Below are 22,116 nucleotides of genomic sequence, written 5' to 3' on the forward strand. Positions count from 1 at the left end.
ATCTTTATATATATATGTTACGCTACGATTTATTATACATCAAGTAACGAAATTCAACTTCATACTTGGCAGTTTCTTATTTCATTAATAAGCTATGTAACAGTCATATTTAGTGCTTGTAATGAAAGATCAAATGTGAAAGATACAAATTATTTCGCCAAAATCAAATAGAAGGAAACAAGAAAGAAAGTCACAGCCGTAAAAGCAAAAGTAATTACGACTTGTTTCAAAGGTTGGCTTGTTAATTACGACTCGACGAATAATTAATTACGCACGGTCCGATTAGATACAAAACCGTACGTGGTCGTTGTGGCGAGCGTGCCTGAAAATTGCTGGCAAGACCGTATGGTACAATTAAAGCATTGTGCAGCGGGCACGAACAAGAATAAATATACACGAATACACGTTTGTATGTGCGCGTTCTAGAGCGTGTACATAATTGGAGCACCCGTGAGGTTTTCGGCCACCGAGTCGCTAATGAATGCGCGAAGACATTCTCGAAAATCGTCGCTATTTTTATTTTTAAGCTGCTTTGATGGGTGTTTACGTAATTGAGGAGTTGAGAAATTGAGAAGATCTTCTTCTTTTTTATTTTCAATGAATACTTTTCTCTCTCTCTCTCTCTCTCTCTCTCTCTCTCTCTCTCTCTCTCTCTCTCTCGCTCTCGCTCTTTCCCTCTCCCTTCTTTCTACTTTTTTCTTCTTATGCTAAATGAACTGCAAAACTAAAGAGTTGGGAGGAATATCAATTATATATTCACGCTTTGAATGTTTACTCTAGAATTTGAATTTTAAAGAAAAAGATAAAGGAAAAGAAAAAAACGATAATAGGAAAGATATATGCGTCGCACGTTTAAAGTACGTCATAAGCCTTTCATTATCGCGGCTTTGTCTTACTGTCACAAAGAATTTTAAACACGTTGAAAGGCTAAATAGAGAGAGATAAAGATTATGTATATACTGCAAAAAAAAAACACTTTTATAAGTATAGTTTAATAAATATGACAGAAAAATATGCAGACTGAGGCAACGTAAATGTAAAATGCATAAGAGCATACATCATTTCGAAGACTCCGCTTATCTTGTGAAGCTTATTTTTTCAAACTACCAAAGTTCAATTTTATTTAAATTTGTTTACAATTTGTCGTACAACTCTGACATTCGAATGTATCTACAAAAATAGAATAAATTACACGTATTGCATGGAACAAATTCTGTATAATATTAAAAGTTAATACGAGATACTTTTTACATTCATTACTTTAATTTTTTTAAAATCTCATTGTGCAATTATTTCAATTGTACGGCGCAACGAGTGAAAAATAATTTAATGACCGGTTAATTCAAGCAGTTAATTGAATGTTTAATTATACCAAAAAATAATTTAACGATCAGTTAATTTAGTAAATTTAATGTTTAATTTTCACTTAACTATTCCGTTCTTCTCGGCCAACGGGGAAACTTCGTAATTTGCGTATATATTATTAATGCAGTGGTTAATACCGCGCGCGTGCATCCTGCGACGTTCCCCGTTTTCTCGTTGCCTCGGAATTATGAAACCTAATTTAAAGCGTTCCACAGGGATCGCCTTGCGGTCACTTTGTAGCCGGTCTTTACAGCCACTATCAAACCCGATCCTCTTTGCCGCGTGGAAACTCTCCACGCGCAAATCTGAACGGCCGCGAGCAAGCCTTTTGAAATTCACGGCTTGTCGGATCTGGTGTTGACTCATTTACAACGTGGCTAGCTAATGTCACCGAGTGACAGTCCGCATGCAGCGTAGCAACCGCACGCTAATGCTAATCCACATGCTGCTGACTCGCCCGTAACGAGTTCCGACGAATTGCGACGCGCTCGTCTCCTCTAAGAAATTCCGCCAGTTTATTCGTAACCGCCCCTGCCGGCTGTATCCAGACGATTTCGTATCATCCAGGACCGAAACCGACGAACGAAGTCCAGGCCACGGTGACTACTTCAAAATTACTCGGGACCGGCTGGAAATAACCTTTGAATTATTTACTAGGAAATATCGTGGATACAGGACCGCGGAGGTCGTGGAGCTTTACAATCCTGTTCGCCCGAGTGCAAGCCGCCAGCTCGAATTTTTACGCTCTTTGAGCTGCTCTTTGCTGGTATCGACGATACGCGTCACTCTTTCACCCGCATAATTTTTATTTAAAAAATATCCGAATATTGTATGTAATCACATCGTCGAAATCGATATTTTCTTACGTGTTGCTTTCGTTTCTTTCGCTGTTCGTTTCTCAGGCGGAAGTCAATGCATAAAGTATAACGTATAATGCATGGAAAATGAACCAATCCAAGTCCTTTGTTTTCTTCTTTTTTAATAAATAAAAGATTCTCTCTACAATAAGCTGATCAGTAAGTAATGAGTGATAGATCAGAAATCAGGAGCGAGTTGTAAACGAGTCAGTGATACATGTCATATGATAACGATAAGTCAGTAATTAGTAACTGCTAGAGATGGCCAAATTCCATTTTTTACGATTTAAAAAACTTAGGTTACGTGATGATTGACCAATCACATAGTGTATTTATTTGCTTTGAAGAACTACCACTCTCCTGATTGGTTGAAGTATTGCGACGTCATGTTCTAATGTAATTTATTTTGAATGTAAGTTTCCTAAGATTTGTATGATTTATAATTCTTACCAGTATCAGAAAAACAAGAATTAATTGTAAGTGTTCGATTTTTTTCGAAAACGTTCACTGCGACTCCGTCCTTGAATTTCGCAGGTATGTTCACGGATCCATGAAGTTACCAACCAACACTTCGCGTGTTAGTCCAGTATGACTGATTTATAAGTACCTCTTACACAAATCAATCGAGTGGAACGCCCTATTCGAAACTCTGCACGAAAGGGCCGACCTTGTTTCCATTTCTGAATTATGTATAGGAAAGTGCTGTATACACGTCATGAATGAATACGCCGCTAGCCAGACGTTCTATGACGATGTCGTTAATATTACCGGAGTTACTCGACTCACATTAATTCAAATATCCCTTCATGCGATGCGGTTATATTTGTCAAACAGTACGGCACGTTATATGATATCCGTTCGGCATGCGATCTAATAAATATTTCGTTGGGTACTAAAAGTATCGCGCTGAATTTTAGTCTCCAAAAATAGTCTTGCCTGTAATAGCGCTTAATAAAAGCTTTATTCTACCGAGGGATTTCGCAGCATTTAAGACGGCTTGAAAGCTTTCTAAAAGCACTCAGCCTAGCCTCGTTTAGTCAGATCTTCTTGCCGCGTATAAGTTCGCGATGTTAGAAGTGTTGTTAACATACTTCGATGTGTGCTTCTTCTTTATTCGTCTCGATTTTAGCAGAACAGAAAAATCTTGGGCGAAAGGAAGGATCAGATAACGAAATTAGTCTCTGCCCGAGAATTAACAGAACGATAAACGTTATGAAATGCGTTAGTGATATTAAATTCAGTGTCACTTCAGATTAACGAGAGAGAGATGATATCATTGCAGATGCAAAGTGCAAACTCTGCTTAATTATCCGAAGCTTCTCCACGAGGCAAATCGAGATTAAGTGAACTCGATTAGACTGCTATTCTGATAATTTTATTATCCTGAAAATCGAGATGCTACGGTCACTACTCCGTGAGATTGTGTAATTTCAGGTAATCTCGAGTATTCGCGCACGAAGAAGAGCGAAACGATTTCGTAATTTTAGAAAGTAATTTCGGTCGCTGGAATATCGCTGGAAACTCTCAGCCGACGTCGTTCGATTAAGAGTTCAGTCTGCGAGTCTTAATTTGCGAAAGCGGTTCAAATCGCATCCCTCTTTGTTCTTCATGCGCGAATCATCGGCCGGAAGAGTTCGATTTTCCAGCGACGATTTACATCGCCCGCGATTGTTAACAATGAGTTCATCGAGTTCCGACGTTCTCTTCGATCTTCTGGAAACTTTGGACAAAACCAATATCTCTCGTACGGTGACAAATGTCACTGGGTTCTCCAACACTTCCTACCAACCTGCGGATTTCGCCGAAGTTCGAGACTGACGAAGACAGAAGCCCGACAAGAGCAAGATTGTTCGCACTGATTCGCACATTCGCAATCCAGGAAAATGATCTGCTGTAAATAAGGTCTTTCCTTTTGTGTGTGGAGGGAAGAGATGTTCGAGGGTAAAGTACCGTGAAATTTTATGGCGGGAAAAATCGCTTAATGTACACAGAATTCCATCCGGCGATTCACGAAGAAATGCATTTCAAGATGCGACGGTGATGAGACTGGTCGGAACTGCAACTGCTCGGGCGCAGATTTCGATCGCGACCTAATTTTTTACGCCACCGTCTGACACGATTCCTCTTTTACGTTTTTTCCGAGAATGTTCTCTTGATAATTTTCTGAGAGAAAAAATGTCGAGGTCATCCGAAGTTTTCCGGTAAACAGGCTCAACACGAGAAAGTTTCTCGATACCAACCACGTTTGGCAAAAATTCGGATATCTTCGACAATTGATATTTTCTTCAAATTCTTGCTAATACGAATCTTTGCCGATTCGTTTCTTGCTCGCATCCATCTGATTTATCCTTAATCAAAATTGATATTTTCTTTGTTAAGAAGATTCTAAAGTCATCTGTTCTCCTCATTATTTTTCAAATAAATAAGTATTTTTCTAGCTGCCTTTACATATTTAAAAATCCTTTTTCATTATTAAAATATAAACGGTAATGTAATCCAAACCGATCGACTTTATGCCGAAAAACGAAAAGAATTGGAAAATTACAGTTTGTTATCGACTTCTGGCGTTAACTCGTAACAGTATTTGCTTTATATACAAGTTTGATACTTTATACGGATAAAACAATCTTTTGGACTAGGAATTACGTGAAACAAACATGTTGAGTTCTTAGAATTATATTTTAGACCTTACCTTTTTTACATAACTAATATGAAAGATTAGTTACAAAATTTGTATGTACGATTCATGTAGCAATGTATATAGTGACGTGTCAATGACATGTAAATCGTATGTGTGTAAGTTCTACTAAATCTATAAAAGATAACTTTCGGACTCTCTTAAGAATGTAGCGAACCAACCATGCAGCTCGGAAATTGTCGCAGATATTTCTTTTTTTTTTTGTCAATTGAGATAATAGCGTTGAAGTAACGATAAAGCCGGAATTTGATGCAGACTCTTTAAGTGTTGTGTCACGAGCGATCTGAATCAAGGTTAATGCTCGCGCGAATGGAAGTATGGGCAATAAATTGTTTTCCTATTGTACCAGATTGCCATCATACAAAATTGAATCTTTCGATGCTTCTCGATTATCCATTATTTCCAGGATGTGAGTTTGCCAGAGAGAATTTAAAAAAAAAAAAAAAGAGGAAGGAAAAAAGGAAATGCAGCGACATGTAGAATCGTGAAAAATGGTAGCACGGTATATTTTAATGCAGATTCTTTAGCGTATTCTGGTACTTCGCGAACGGACTATTCACTTCCTCTCGACGCGTAATTCCACTTCTCCGACGGCAACATGTTTATCGTGAGATGTATGCATTGTACAGCTGAAGGATATTCAGGAGTATGCAAAAGGATCTCGGAGGTATTTTGGAGAGCTACCCCTTCTTCCGGTCGCGCACTCCGCTATTCTTCAAATATTCATGCGAATGTAGAGTCATACTACCATGGAAATGCAGGATATGAATCATTTAAGTTGTCAACCAGAAATTCAGCCGGCGAACCAAAGTAAAAATGTTCTCTGTCGAAGCTTCTTCTTGCGGTAGGTGGTTTGTCAAGGAAAAAAGTGTAAAACGTTGAAGACAACACTACACGCCAACTCGGCGTACGATCGAATACCATCTCAAAGCGATTTCGTAGGATTCACGTTACGCACAGACGAGAAAACACTCTCTCGCCTGGCGATAATACCTAAACGGCGCGTGGAATTAAATTGCGAACGTTGATCTATTTTTCGCCACTGCAAACGTGTTTCGATCGTTAATCATTTCTGCATTATTGTATTACTACATTGTTCGGCCGGGGCGAAGGGGAAGGAGGAGAGACTTAAAACAATGCTCTGCGAGAAGGGAAGAGTAATCAATCTTACTTTAGCCGGGGAGTACCGTGTATATTAGCTGGCCCGCTGCACACCCGGCACGAAATTGAACTAATTGCAATTAATAACTCCATCCGCAAAACACATCCGAGCGTCGTCTCATCGTCATCCCCTTTCTACCTTTTGTGATTGCAGGCACCAGTTCTACTTGCATTCTCGTCTCGAGCTGATCGAGAGCAGGCTGAAGGTCGCCGATTGGAGCTCCGTTGCTCGTTTAGTCGCCCTGATAGCGCAAGCCGATGGTGGTGATTACGACGCGCTGTCACCGCCGCACGCGCTCTACTCTCAATGCTGTCACATACAACCCGCGGAACCATGCGAGCCGAAACCGCAAGACTTCCTGCTGCGGATAGTCCAGCAGCACAAGGAAATCAAAGTGCGTTGGAAGAAGTGTTAATTATAATTTGACTATCACACGCACGCTGTCGCACGTCCGGGGACGGTCTGAAAGTCATTGAAATTAAATAATTTTTCTTTCATACATAAAAAATAATTAAATGGAAAAAATAAATTTAATACTGTATTGTAGAAAAACATCCGGGATCGGTCTGGAAGTCATTAAAATTAAATAATTATTGTTTTATATAATAAAATTGGACGGAAAAAATAAATTAAATATTATACTGCAAAAAAGAATTAGCACAGAAAGAACACGTCATTTGCTGCAACAATGACATAATTTAAAAAAACGATGGTTTTCAGAAAATAAGTTTGAATGTTTTAAAGAATCATTAAAATTTTGTAATATATCAATCAGTTTTCAAGTCGAAACCTTCATTGTGCAATCAGTCGAATTCTTTTACGTTTTTTTTTTCTAAATTCGTAAATATATATTCTTGTTTCTGTGTGCTAATAAAAATAATGAGTTTTTTCTGTAATATTTAATTTATTTTATATTTATAATATATTAAATTTATTTATTATACAAAATGATAGCCAATTTAGCAACTTCCTGATCTACTCATATTTCTTAACCTTTCATGTGTTTTTATTTTATTCTCTTTTTATTTAATAAATTTTATTACCATCGATCCAACTTTGTGTTCTCTCGTTTCCGATGTTTAATAAATCTTTTCTATCTATTGTTCTATTTTGTTTTAACTTTATGTTTTTTGAATTTGTTATTTGAAATAGAATATGTGTGACAGCGTTCAATAAAAAATACACAATATTTGTTGAATAGTTGCTGCATTTGCAGTAGATACGATTTTATTATTTTTTGGGGATGGCAAGAGGGGAGGAGGGAAATTTTGACAACAATCTTTTTTTACAATTTACAATTTGATAACTGAATATTGCTATATGAATATGCGTCGTGCGATCTACATGAATAATAGAGATATATGTGAATTTTCAGGGAATGAAAACGTCGACCGCTGAATATTGGCTCTTGAAAGAGATATCAAACCTCGACGCATTCGGACAGGAAATGTTTCACAGTAAATTTGGATACAACGGAGTGTCTATGATCGGCGTTGGTCCGCACGGAATTACGGTCTACCGCAATCAAGACGAAGAGACGCAAAAGTGATTATGCATTAATATATCATTTATATTTCAACTATATACATATATATTTGAGATATAAACAAAAATTGATTTACGCAATCGAAATAATTCCTCGACAAATTCTTTTAAGGTTTACGAAACATAGCTAAGTTGATAAAATCTAAACTTTGTAGTACCGAAAACTATACTAAGCGTTTTCATCATAATAAATTTGGTATAAAAACAAATTAAATAGAAAGCTTAAACGAGCACTCTTATACATTGATTAATTAATTCATATAAGTAATATTATGTTTCGTTAAATTGCATATTTATCAACGCGAAATCTCAGATCGACTTTAATGTTGCTTTTCGACGGTAGGAGACGGCACGTACCGGCTGTGCTCCACGTTATACCATCCGCCGAGATGATCGTTCAACGGAACTGCTGTTACTGAGAGAACTTCATTATCAATTTGTGCTTAATATAAAATGACAAAGCTATGTCTTCTAATGAAATTCTGAAAAAAATAATATTAATACATGGAAAGTGCTCATGTGCGATAAGATCAATAGAGTCCTTCTGAGCTTTGCTTCATCCATTATGCAGAAGGAAGATTAGCATCAAGATTTTACTTTATCTTTACCTCCATCATGGTTCAATTTATTATACGATGTATTATGTATTGCGTTACAGCATACCATATACAGCCATACAAAGCGCAACATCACAACGGCGGATGTTCCACTTGGTTTACCTCTCACTTGACGGCGAGGAGACATCATTGGACTTTAAATTAGACTCCAGCCAGTCCGCCAGTGGACTTTACAGAGCGATCACTGAGAAACATGCGTTTTACAGTTGCGAGACAGTTAGGAGCGCGGTCACCGCGCAATTTATCCGTGATTTAAAGGTACACCCCTGCAGCGGATTTCGTTTTACGTATTGGATTTATTTTTAGTTTTTTTACGCGCTGTTTTTTTTTTTTTTCTTTTGATAAAACTCCTTTAAGTCCTTTTATTTAATTTCGAATGCTATAATCGATCGCCGATGCTTTCTTCCAGGGGACAATAATTTCCATTTTCAATGAGGACTCGACCCTGGGCAAGAAATATGTGTTTGATATACGTAGGACCTGCCGAGAGGTATACGATAATGCGCGGCGTGCGCTTTATTGCGAAGCTGCGACCATAGCTCTGCCAGAGGAGAACGAGATCCTCGATAGGCATGCCTGCGGGGAGTGCGAGAATCCTAAGTGCAAGGTGAGCGACGAATTCTGTACCAATGAACCATGCTAATTGGAAGATTCGCCATGCGCACGATACAAACGATTCGTACGATTTTAGGAATCTCGAGAATGTTTAGCGAGATTACTGGACGCTATGCTCTGCCGGATCTGCATGGATCGAAGTTTAGACACAGCCCTATTTCCCTGCGGACACGCGGTGGCCTGCCTGGACTGCGCCCGTCGCTGCGAACGTTGCCCGTTATGCCGGGCTGACATCGATTACTGCCGAACGATATACCTCCCTATCGAACTGACGCACATCGACAAGCACAATCCAAAACCGCTGTCGGAGACAATCGAGCCTGTATTCAGCAAGCCGCTGACGGAGGAGATAAAAGACAAAAGGATTTTAGACAGCGAGGCGTCGGTCGACAGTAATATTTGAGAACGTCGAGTCAGACTTGGCGCGTTTGAAAGATTCTTTAGAATTGTCACTTGCCGTGCAGGAAGGGTGTACTGAAATGTAGGAGTGAAGCACTTTTCTATTTATCGGTCGAGTGACTGACCGAGTTTTTTCGACGTTCGTTCGCATTCCGCAACGACGTTTTCATCCGATTTAAAAAAATTTTATTTTTATTTAAAAATTATATTTTAATTACGTTCAATTGCGTATTTTACTATTATTTGATGTTACTTCCTCACTTTTATTCTTAATTTATCTATTTAATTTTCAAAAATGATATTTATATTCGTAAGATTACTATAATCATCTCTTTTTTTTTACAGAAATGATTTTATTGTTACCAATAGAATGGTTATCACCAACGTTATTGTCGATATTACTTTTATTTTGGAGTTATTATAAAAAATTATTTGAAATTATTATGAAATATTAGTTTATGCAAAATCACGTATCTTTACCACCTCAGTTACTTCTTCAATAAAAATTAAAACTATTAAGAAAGATTTTTATTGGTTCTTAGACCAAAGAAGTACATTTTTCAAGAATAGTTAAGCTGATTTTTTTAAATAATTAATAAACGGGATGAATGGTTCGAAAACACTGAAATTGAGAAATATTGATGGTACTGTGATTAAAGATGTTGAGAAGGCACAGGAGATACGAAGGTAGTATAGGTAAATCCAACGAGGGAATCATGGGATTACATTATTGTATTTACATATTCATGGTGTTACAAATAATCCCTTTAATCGAACGGCCGAAAAGTGCTATTAGCAGCATGGATCTAACAAGAAACAGTGCTGCCGACATGTGCGAACAGAGATATAAACTATATTATACAAGATCTAAAAGCACTTGGAGTAAATTTTCATTTCTAACTGATGATCGGACCAATTTTTTCCTTGTTATTTCATGATCTTTCTCAATGCTTCTGTGTTCCTCTTGGATAGATACGCTTCTTTTTGGTCGTATGTTTACTCTGATCTAGATAACATTCGCAGGTTATACATACACACATTGGATCGAGAACTTTTATCGGAATCGGTGACCCAGCATATTTTTACTACGTTATTCATTACACATATGCGGTATCGTTTACAAAACAACCGCTACAATATAGCTGCTTCTAACGGATGTTTCGATGGAATAAAATTTAAATCGTGTCGATATGCTTACATTAATTACGATGTTTACATACAGTTTACAATGGACTTAGAAGTATTATTGCATTGTCACTTTAACTAAATAGTAGATTGTAGTGATAAAGGCAACACAATACATTACATTTAGATATATATTGTGGATCTATTTTTATCACACATATAGTAAAAAAGTAGAATTAAATATGTAATCATTACAGAATTGTTAGTCGAAAATGATTCCCTGCGAATTATATCTTACCTCTTTTTTTATTGAAGTATCCCATATAAAGAAGGAAACTTTTATTACCATAATATCTGTTTATATATGTACATAAGAAACGAGATAACCCGTAGCAGTAGGGTCAAGTGAGTAAAAGTCATGAGTTCACCAAATGTCAAATCTGTTTTAATATACTACACGCATACGTCATTCTTCGAATAAGTCGAATAATAAAAGTGAAACGAGTTAATTGTCTGTGCTTTGCACCTAAAAGATAAATTATAGAGTAAAAAGTCAATGGCATTTTGTGTCCAAGGAAACATAAAGGAAGACCATTCGTAAATAAAAATAACGTATTCTTATTTAAATTGTGTGTCTTGAGCTGGCTAAATATCCAAAGCATTGACCTTCCTTCTTGTTTCCTGTCAGTGAGAGAAATTTGATATTAGCAAATTGTGAAAAAATAATCTCTAATGAATTATTTCTAATATTTACTAATAGCATTCTATGAACTGTGTATGAGTGATGAAAGTGACAGAGAGTAAGAAAGAGAGAGAGAGAGAGAGAGAGTGAGAGAAAGATAAAGTATGAAAAAATAATGATCGTTATAGTCATTTATCAATGCAAAGCAGACTTAGTTTTTAATTATTTATAAGAACAGATGATAGTATGTATTTACATGCTACTATGTTTAACGCTAGCCCTTCGAGAGACTCCTCTTCAGATACAGCGTAGTCTATTTGAAAAAATGTAGACTTAGTATTCTGTACTATCATGAGATACGCTTTGCGAATTTTTAAAACATCGATATGATAGTGAAACTGCACTGTATCTGTAAGATTAGAGTATCGTTTTGAGTGATCCATTCTTTCTTTTAGACATTAACGTAAGCGTCAATATAAAAACGTTAAGTTAAAATTGTGATTATGCAAATCAATGCAATTCTGCAATAGGTAAAAAAAAAGATGTAGGCAACTGTTTTGTGCGCGTCAAGACAAAATATTTCTGCCGTAAATTATCGCGTAATTGCCGTGGAATAATCTCAAATGACGATAAGTAGCTTTGGAAATGATCGATATAATTACGCGGTAGAATTACGTTCTATGAAATATTATAATCGTCTGCAGTCGAATGTGAAAACAAAATAACTTTGTACCATTACTGCGTGTCTCGATAGCTGTAAGATTACTAATAATGATGACACAACACAATAACACTATTATTACACATTACGATTAATAATTTCTTGTGATTTTAAATCTCTGTATAAAACATATAAGAAAAAGTAATTCAAAATATTGTAGTTAATAGATCTATATGGTAGATATGAAAATGATCCGAGAGAATGAGACTGTGTGTGTGTGTGTGTGTGTGTGTGTGTGTGTGTGAATGTTATTTCTAAAAATTTTTCATTTGCAAAGAGTATTTTTAAAGTATTTCCAATTATTTTTTAGTATTATATCAAAATTCCACCTAATGCGTGAGACGGTGGGAAAATGCGGGCGTACATATGAAATTATAACTTACAAGACGTAAATTTTAGCGTTCAATACGATGTTCCAATCTGTTGATTAAATACCGTAAAACATTGAACTATCTCTTTTTTACTTTCCCTCTATATTAATCCTTATACAAACAATTGTCCTATGTATAATTTCATATATTATGAAAATTTCTTATGTACTATTCGATTATATTATACAAATTTTCCACTTAATTAATGATTAATATATTATTAATATATTATATTATACAATAATTTTATATATAATACGTATTTATATATTATATTAATTATATAAAAAATATATAATTTGTATAATTATATAATTAATATAATATACTAATTATATATATATATATATTATGCTAAATTTAAATGATTACAGGCGCAAGTTTATCGCACTGGGCGATAAAGAATGCTTTAAAATCACATATTTTCCCGTTTAATTTTATTTCGTTGAGAAACGTTTCAGTGTTTCGTAAGAGGCACGTTTGTCACAACGCTTCTCACGCACGTTCGGTTTCTTCTATTCAGCAGATATTGTGTGTCAGCGTAAAAATTAGCATCGCGGTGGAACGACCGGTTCGGTTGTCGGCGTGTTCGTAGAAAGCTGATTTGTACTACGGACTGCAGCCACCTACTCGTTTTTTCTTTCTTATACTTACACGTTCTGCAAAAAAAGCAGGTAGATGAAATCTACTTCAAACAGTTTTGTGTTGACACCGCGATTTTCGAAATCGCGTCATCGCGATCGTAATATTAACGTCAAAAAATTATTCCAAATTAACAATTAGATAATATTTTTTTTTACGTTAATATTACGATTGCGACGGCGCGATTTCAAAAATCATAGTATCAACACGAAACTGCCTAAGGCAGATTTCATCTACCTGCATTTTCATAATCTAAAATCACAAGACACCTTTTAGACAATTCTCGCAAAACTTTTAGACGTCTTGTGTTCCGATTTCGAACTTTGTGTTATCTGTAGTATTGAATAAAAATGAAGATACAGTTAAAAATAAGTCTAATAAAAATCAAGACATAGTATCGAGATAATCGTATTTCCACAAAACGCAATTCTTTCGCAATACTAATCAATAAGTTCTACGGTTTACTATCGACATGACCAATCGCAGAAAGAGGGACAACTAATAATAGCGAAAGAATGGCGAGTGTTATTTTTATACACCGTTTCGATATCATATATTTATCCTCTCAGTCAGATAATATATGTTCTTATTGAAAGTAATAAATTTGATTGATCTTTTGAGGCGCAATCATTTTCAATGAATGCAAAAAAGTTAAAAAATAAATAATCATATTTATTCTGAAGATAGGATTAAATACAAAGTACAAATTTTCTAATCAATCTCACTATTAAATTCTTGTTAAGTAAGTCGATGATTCATCTTTAATAATGACAATAATCGACGAAAGGATGCGTTATTTTGATCAAACTTTATGTTTCGAGAAGTCGGTTTTGATGAAACAAAACAGCTATTAATGACAATAAATTCTATGGAGATTGTTATGAGAAGAGATTATAATAAAAAAGATTTTTAACTCATTTCTCTCAGTCAGCTTTCGAAGAATCTAAAAGTTCGTGATGTAAATCAATTCACATGGATATGAGATAGATGCGATTTCACATCGGCATGTAATTAGGATTACCAAAGATTCCGAATTACAAGAAAATTATTCGTTAAAAAATTATCTGAGGATACAAATGAAGGGGGTATACTTTTTTACACGTTAAATGGGGGTATTTAATAAAATAAGATTTCGACAATATAACTTTTCCGAAATCGGATAGAGAAAGAAATTAACAAATCCCATTTGATCACATGATTAATCACAATTCTTTCTTCATTCAAGATCTTTTTCCAACCGATTTCTAATATCATTAACACAAAACTTTAAATACAAACAAAATTTAAGCAGAATAAGGAAATTAACATGTTAGAATTGTCACTGCTTATGTTGTCGTCTCTACTAATTCCAGTTCGTTTACTGTTTACGTTATACTTAAATATTTCTGTGTGCCATAACTTTAACTCTAGGGACGCGATCGACTTAACGCTACAAATGCTTCGTTAACCAATGAGAAGAAAGAATTTTACAAACTGACCAATGAAAGAATGCTTCAAAGTATTTTCAGTGTAAAGCGTATCGCACCAATCGCACTGAAGCGAAGGTGCGATGTAAATTTCAAATTTCGCGCTGCTCTTCATTGGCGGCGGTCCAGTCGCGAATTCGCGACGGCGCGCTTGCACCGCGCCCTCCCATTGGCCCCGCCGGCGGCGCTGTCATATGACGGAGCTGCGTGGCATGATGGGACGAGCGGATCGCGATTTTGCAACATGGCGGTGAAGTGAGGGCGAAGTCGCGGGTGCTGTGCCATCGGAAAATGTATCTTTCCTAGTCGCTCGTTGTAGCGATCCTGTCGTTACCTCGCAGTCACGCGCGACAGTGGAGATACGTGTTCAAGTGCCCGGTATCGGTCGCGTACCGGCTGCGTTAGCGCGTGTAAATATGAGTGGGACGGCCGGCAGCGCGACGACGAAGGTGACACCCCGCGGCATCGTGCGCCGCTCGAGCACGTATGGCAGGGACTAGGGCTCGCGATAAGGGAGTCCCGCTTTTATCCGAGCAAGAGCGAGCCGCGGTAGCCGCCAAGACAGGAGCAGCGATTAGCGACGCGATGTTGTGGCCAGCTCTGCCGAACTGTGAGAACGTGAGTGTCGTGCACCGCACGCTTTGGGCTCACGGGCGAGCGATCTTCGATGCACGGATGCAGGCCGTGCGGCGCGTGTGCCGACCACGGCCGTCACGATTGCGCGTAATTTCGGTAGCGAGAGAGCTTGGTCGCGGGCTCGCGCGAATCGCCGAGATCTTGGAATCGGCGAGACTCCGGATCGCGCGGCGCAGTGCGGTGCGGCGCGGCGCGGCGAGACGAGACGAGACGAGACGAGAGAGACGAGACGAGACGAGACGAAACGAGACGAGACGAGACGAGACGAGGCTCACTCGACGGACGCGAGTCGCGACGCAACGCAACGCGGCGCGCCGCATCGCGCCGCCCAGCTCGTGCTGGCTCGTCCGCTCCGTCGTCCTGGAATCTCCGGAGCACCTCGCATACGCCGTCCCGAGATCGCCGTCGGCTACGCGCGATCGCCGAGGACGTGCGACGCGACTCGCGTAGGCGAGCTGCGAGCAGTAAGCTCATCACCACCATTGTGTGCGAACCACGTTTCGTCGATTCTCGCTGCGAGCACCGCGCTCCGCTCCGCTCGCCCCGCTGTCATCGGCGGTCCGACCGCGACGGTGATCAGCTCGCCGAGTTCGTCGTTTGCGTTTCGCCCGCATTCCAATTTCCCTTCTCCTCTTCCCCGCTGCTGGAAACACACGGGTGACACACGCTTCTTCTTGAACGACGATTCCTTAACACTCGCTTAACGATGTACCGAGAAGTTGATCTCTAGTTGGACTCGGTAAACGTCGATGTAGCGATGCTCCAAAAATATACCGCATGCCTGCCGGCAGCGGTCTAAATGCATCGCGGATAGATGCCACGGATAAAATGCTACGATATCGCCACGATTTTACGAATGGTTCTTTTCAACGCGCCTGTTGATCATCGCCACTTTGTGGAACTGTCTGTTTACCAGATGCTTGCGCACGAATTACTGCTCTGTTCTTGTACGCTGCTTGATAATAAGTTAAAGTGCAAAGGGATTGAAAATGATAAAGCTTACTTTCAAAATGCGTTGCAATTTTATTGTTGCAGCAGTGAATGCAACTTATTATCAAGTAGTATAAACAGCAAATTGTTCAGTGAACCGTGGCACGACGAGTGATTACAACTACACGGTTTCTGAATGCGAAGAAACTAATTCAAAAAATTCTTGTTTTCCTTGCATTTTTACAGAGAATTCTTGTCGATTGTGCTACGACTCTTTGAACATTGTAAATAGTTTTGTTGTTCAAATCAACAGTTATGCTTAAAGCATAATTACTTTTAAAAGTTTTGATGTTATTGAAACGAGACTTATTTTATGAATTTTAAATATATCAATGACTGTTGCAAATTTGCTGTTATTATTTCGTAAGAAATTTAGTGATATAATTTAGAAAATTATGTCACATTTGCACTCTAATAATCTTATTTGTATATAATGCGCTCGATATGCATTTGTGTGTAAGTTGACAGATACACAGAGAAATGATGCATGATTTCGTAATTGTCAATTGCTTACTATAAATACAAATATATATATGAATGATATATTAGAATCATAAATGTAAACCATACATAATTTATTTATAAATCTAATTCTGTATTTTCAGATATACACAAAAGATAGAAGCTCTATCAATCACTGTGATTTCTGATCGTACATGCGTGCCAAACACGAAGATATAAGAGGGCGTTAAAAAAAGGATCCAATGGTTTCCTGACATGATGGAAAGCAAATTATATGTGAAGAATGATTCGGGACTTGAGGGGCAATCGCTCACGAATGCACAGCCCAATCTGCTCGAGGACGGCGGCGGAGCAAGAATCTGCTTCGTCTGCGGCGCCGTGGGCCACAGCGAGCAACATTGGTTACGAGTGAAACCAAGTTCAGGTGGTGCGCCCAATGAGCCCTATTTTCCGTTTCTTGAATCACATGAGCCGCCAAATGGCTATCGCGGCGATGGGGTTAGAAGCGGTGTTGTCAAGGCCTGCAATCTATGTTACATTCTGCTGTTACAACAGTGGGAGAGCTACGAACGAGAAGCTAGACCTCACAGTCAGCGAATTTATTGGTTGAAGAGATGCGACGGCGGGCCATTCACAGGAGCAGAAATGGCACTTCAGGGCGAGTACGCTGCCCAAGTCCTGGGCTTGACGAACGATCAGACGCCGCAACTCAGACAGGAAAGTCGACCGGTTGGCGTCTCACCTCGATTACCACCCTCGCCCTCGCCTAGAATCGAGCAGACTAGACCGCCGTCGAATTCGATTGTCGAGGTGTCAAGGCCGCATTCTAACACGGCGGAACATAGGCACTTGGAACAAGCAAGACTCACAATGGAATCTCCCCACCACAGATTGCAATCACCTCATCAAAGGTTGCAGAGCCCACGACAGCCCGTCGAAGACGCTAGAATATCCAATGAGGCGGCATTGGATTTAAGACACGCACCTAGAAGCTCACCTGCGCCACAACCCACCTTACCACCGCCTGCAGGTTAATTATTATTCATCAAGTCACGTCTATTAATCCATATTTAAAATTGAGAGAAAGAAAACGTGTATCTAACTTTTATGTATTTATTTGTAATTTTTATATTTTGTTTTACACATTTCAAATTACAAATAAACATTACTGTTTATCTAAAACAACATATTAAAAGGAGTATAAATATTTTTTTTAATTACAAAAATAACAAATAAATGTAATTTTCTGTAATTGTCTAAAAATATTTTTACTTTTTTTTAATAAATTAATTTTGGATGATAATGCTATTATCGATAAGAAGCGTTTCTTTAAAGAAACGTGTATATATAAAGCAAGACGCGAAAGCAACCGTCGGGATCTTCCTAATTATTAAATTGACCGAGGGAGTTTAATTGGATCTTTATCTGAGGTCAACTTACTGCTTTTATTCCTAACTTTGAGAGAATCAAAGAATGTACTGTTCATAGTATGATAAATTGTGGTATAATCGTTCAAGAAATTATTTCAACGAAAATAAAAGAAAAAATAAAATTGGTAACAAATATCAATTATGAGATTAGTATTTATTAAATAGTAAGATACTTGTCTTTTCTGATACTCAAATCCTCGATAAGATACACATCACACTACTTTACAGATTATTACGATTTATTACAATTTACTGGTCATCCTATATTAAGAGACCGATATCTTTAACAGCAGTGTACTTACAATTAGATATAGATAAAGTATCAACGATATATACAATACGATAGTGTGAATGAAACAATATTTAGTGGCAATCGTGCTGAAGCGTTTTAATATTTAAAATGGATCCGAAGTGTAACACTTGACGAAATAACTTGAACAAGCGCTGAAATCACCTTGGACAAACACTATCTGATAGGAGAAAAGCTGTTTTTCACTTCTATTACGTTATCTCGTTTCAGAATGTGTACGCGGTAAATATACGAATCGGGTCATTATTTACGCTGGCCTTAGTCCTTCCGTGCGCTAATGTAAACGTTTGAAAGTAAAGGTTAACAGTTTTGTAGATAAGAATTATATGAAAGTCGCGGCAAAGAGCCGTCCGATTCATTCAACGTGCACGTTTGATCTGAGTGGTGATTCTAGGCGACTTTCCTCCCGCGCTCCGCTCGCGTTCGCGGATTATTGAGCTTTGGTGACCTCTACAATTTCGATCCGGCCGATCTGATATTCATTAGTCAGCGGGTGCCCCGACAGATAACCGGGTCGTTCGAAATGGAGCTATTGAAACACTGTGTTCGCTATCGTATATGCGAAAGCGCGAGAAACTATCAACATTCTCCGTATTCGAATATAGCGTGAATATAACATGGAGATAAACTCACAAAAAAATACAGTTTCTAAGTGGGCCACGTGAAGCGCGATGATAATGTCGAAGGCGTGTGCGACTCTCGGGACAAATAGGATGGCCAGCTGTATCGTCGCGCGTTCACAGATTTTACGCGACGTCGCGTAAATTGCATTCGTCGACAATGAACGATCTGTGTAATCATTTGTCTGACGTTGCGATTGCAGCTATCTACAGCGGTGGATCATCATCTAGCGTCGGCACGGATATCCTGGATCTGTCAATGCCGGACAAAAACTCGGTCACAGAAGTCTGTTATGTATGCGGGGACGAATTCAAGAGAGGATCTCTCAGTCATATCGCTGCGAAGCCACTGCCAACTCCGCCGCATCCTGCTTCCAGTCCACCGCCATTCTTTCCATCACTAATGCTTCATCCTAGACCGAGTAGAAGTCGGCCCATGGACAGTGCTGGACGAGTACAGGTATGTTTTCCGACATATTTATTTTCTTAGTATATATACTTGTTAAAAAATTATCTTTAATATTTTTATAATAATTCGTATATTTTTTAGGCTTGCTCAGCGTGTCAGAATCATCTTTTAATACAGTGGAAAGCGTATACACGGCAAGGAGTACCGCATGGTGATAGAAATTATACGCTTCGCAAGCGACAAGCACCTACAATGGATACAACCACATTTATTTGCTATACTTGCGCTCTCGAGTACCCTTCATCCAGTATTAGACTTCTGTATTGCTGTCCTAATCCAGAGAAGGAGGTGTACTTCCCTTTTATTTATTCTCTGAGACCTCCGTCAGGAGCTAGTCCTATTAGTCCTCAGGGAATGGTGCAAGTTTGCTCCATTTGTTACAAAGCTATCCCGCAAAAGCAGCAGGTGTTTGGCGGAGAAAATAACGAGGCACAGCCAGCCGGGCAAAATGTAGATTTCCGTCAACAAGGTTAATTTTCATTAATCTCGAAAAATTTTAACACTATATTTATTGATGTTTACGGATGTGTCTAAAATAATTGAATGTTTTTGCTGTAGGTCCTTCGCCACGGCCTGCTGTTCCAAAATCTCCAGCCAATTTAACTGGTAACGATATTCGCTTTAAGCCATACGACTTAAATAAGTCAACGGTTGCTACAAATAAGCAACGAAGTAGTACCTCCGTGAAAACTCCCACGCCTGGGCAACGAAATTCACCTAGTAACGGTCCTGCAGAAAATGGAACTGTTGCGCTTGGCCAAAATTATAGGTGCTATATTTGTGAAAGATTGTATCCTCGTACTCATATGGAATGGTAAGTTCTACTATATAAATATCACTGAGAAAATTACAGTTTTGTAGCGAAATATCGATAATGCTACATTTTATTCTTATCAGGTTATCTACGAGCCCGGAGGGAATGAATTCACATGCTATGCATTTTCCTTGCTTACGAGGAATGGCACGTACGTCTGAAAACGCTTGCATGGATAGTCATGGAAGAGTATTGGCGTGTAGTCACTGCGTGAATCATCTTGCGCAACAGTGGGAAAGCATGGATGCTGAACGGGTTCCCTTAGAACGGCGCAGGTTAGTCCGCCGCAATTTACATTAATTGTTAATCTTAAATGATTTGCATATATTATGCATGTTAATAACACCGCAAGAAATGTTTTGTGTGATTAAAATGACTTTATCTATAATTATATCTATCACATTTGTATAAATATCTATAATTTTATCTTCATAAAAGATGAACAGTTACACAATTCTGTGAACAATTTACATTGAAAAAAAGTAATTGTTTCTAGAATTATTTTAATTAAATGTTATATCATTAGAATTAAAAAGTGTAACATTTGTAATGTCTGTTAAATTTCAGGTATGATATTCCTAGTCCACATCCAAACGGTGATGTGAATCGGTCAATTGCTACGCCACCGAGCTCCAGTTCGGATCGAACGTTCGGAAGCAATCCGGGCACATCGAGCAGCTCGATTTATTGTTTCTTATGCGGTTTACACAGTGATTTAACTCTAGCAAGAGTCTTATATGGCCGTCCTCAGGGTCGAAACGCGCCATTTTTCCCGGAACTATTGCGTCACCAGTCACCACCGAACGCCGAACAGCTCCGTGAGGACGGCTCTGCCCTGGTCTGCACGTTTTGTTATCATTCATTGTTGGCGCAGTGGCGTCAGCACGAATCTCTCTCCGGTGGTCAGCAAGTGAACGCCGCCGAGCGTCAATATAACACCCATGATTATTGCTGTTATGTTTGCGGCATTGTAACGTACAGGAAACGGGTACGAGCGTTGCCAGTAAAGGACTTTCCGTTCCTGAGGTATCACAGGCAACCGGAGAAAAGCCTACTGTTAGAAAACGGCGATTTTGCGGTGGTGTGCTTGGATTGCTACGAGACCTTGCGTACGCAGAGTCTCGAGTACGAGAGATGGGGCCTGCCTGTTGAGAAACGAGAATACAATTGGATTGTGCAACCTCCACCGCCTGAGGACAGTCCTGACGCGGCCATAGCTAGATTACCGTCGGGCGAAAGGTCCGAGAAAGTGGTGAGTATATTCTTTACATGTTCGCACTTCGATGACATAACACATACATAAATAGATAATAAGTCTATTATATCCTAACAAAAATGGATCTATAGTTACGTTTGCTTATCTCTGACAGGTTCCACCGACATTAACTGTGAGGCCAGCGCGAAAGAATTGTTCACCAAAGGCACCCGAAAAGAAGGCACCTGCAAAAATTCCGGAGAAGGAACAAGGTAAGTGATAATTCAAATGAATGTGCTTACTGTGCAGTGAGTTTCGTATTATGTATGTGACGCTTACGAAAACATTTTTTGTATATATCGACATTTTTTAACTTTCCTGTTTGGAGATTAAAAAACGAAATAAAAATTATTACGTTATTCTGTCTCAAGAAGACGATTAGTGCACTTGGAGCATTTTTGAAAGTATATTCAGCGATTTTTAAACTTTTCTCGTCTCTCTTGCACAGTAATGCACTTACTACTTCTTAATTAAAGAATCGACAACAGCTCTCGGAAGATTTTCTCTAGCATCGATAGTTGAAGCACATTTCCGTTACTTAGATAATACCGAATTGACTTTTATTTAACCTATACTTTTTAAACTATTCTCTTATGAAATTGCGCGGACGACTAATCCCTTTAAATCTCTCGTTTTATAAAAATTTCTTATTCACTATATATTTCTTATGTTTAATTGAAACTATACAAAAATATAAGGTCCGTTATAACTGTAGCGGTTCTTGATTGCTTTAAATATTATGAAAAATTTGTTCAAATATTGGTATTTATTAGATTTATTACGATTTTATATACATATATATATATATATATATATATATATATATATACATACAATTAAAATCTCACAATCACGAGTATATCTT

General features: G+C 38.2%; 2 protein-coding genes across 3 annotated transcripts in view; both read left to right on the forward strand.

The window, feature by feature from the left end:
* Positions 1 to 9,445, forward strand: part of LOC108751335 (E3 ubiquitin-protein ligase MYLIP) — a 162,012-nt gene extending 152,567 nt beyond the window's left edge. The window contains exons 3-7 of the mRNA XM_018491443.1: positions 6,236 to 6,476; positions 7,458 to 7,627; positions 8,286 to 8,502; positions 8,654 to 8,851; positions 8,936 to 9,445. Of these exons, the coding sequence (XP_018346945.1) occupies positions 6,236 to 6,476; positions 7,458 to 7,627; positions 8,286 to 8,502; positions 8,654 to 8,851; positions 8,936 to 9,262 (1,153 nt within the window). The 3' untranslated portion in view covers positions 9,263 to 9,445. The remainder of the gene's footprint in view (positions 1 to 6,235; positions 6,477 to 7,457; positions 7,628 to 8,285; positions 8,503 to 8,653; positions 8,852 to 8,935) is intronic.
* A 4,944-nt stretch (positions 9,446 to 14,389) lies between these two features.
* The window catches only part of LOC108751410, a 96,960-nt gene continuing 89,233 nt past the window's right edge, over positions 14,390 to 22,116 (forward strand). Inside the window, exons 1-8 of one of the 2 annotated variants that reach the window (XM_018491593.1) lie at positions 14,390 to 14,883; positions 16,497 to 17,383; positions 18,917 to 19,173; positions 19,264 to 19,651; positions 19,741 to 19,996; positions 20,080 to 20,271; positions 20,564 to 21,248; positions 21,367 to 21,463. In XM_018491593.1, coding sequence (XP_018347095.1) covers positions 16,609 to 17,383; positions 18,917 to 19,173; positions 19,264 to 19,651; positions 19,741 to 19,996; positions 20,080 to 20,271; positions 20,564 to 21,248; positions 21,367 to 21,463 — 2,650 coding nt within the window. In that variant the 5' untranslated portion in view covers positions 14,390 to 14,883; positions 16,497 to 16,608. Of the gene's footprint in view, positions 14,884 to 15,222; positions 15,366 to 16,496; positions 17,384 to 18,916; positions 19,174 to 19,263; positions 19,652 to 19,740; positions 19,997 to 20,079; positions 20,272 to 20,563; positions 21,249 to 21,366; positions 21,464 to 22,116 lie in introns of those variants that run through there. The other variant, XM_018491594.1, reaches the window with a different exon arrangement.

The sequence above is a fragment of the Trachymyrmex septentrionalis genome, unplaced genomic scaffold, assembly GCF_001594115.1.
Source record: "Trachymyrmex septentrionalis isolate Tsep2-gDNA-1 unplaced genomic scaffold, Tsep1.0 scaffold44, whole genome shotgun sequence".
NCBI classification, from domain to species: Eukaryota; Metazoa; Arthropoda; class Insecta; order Hymenoptera; family Formicidae; genus Trachymyrmex; species Trachymyrmex septentrionalis.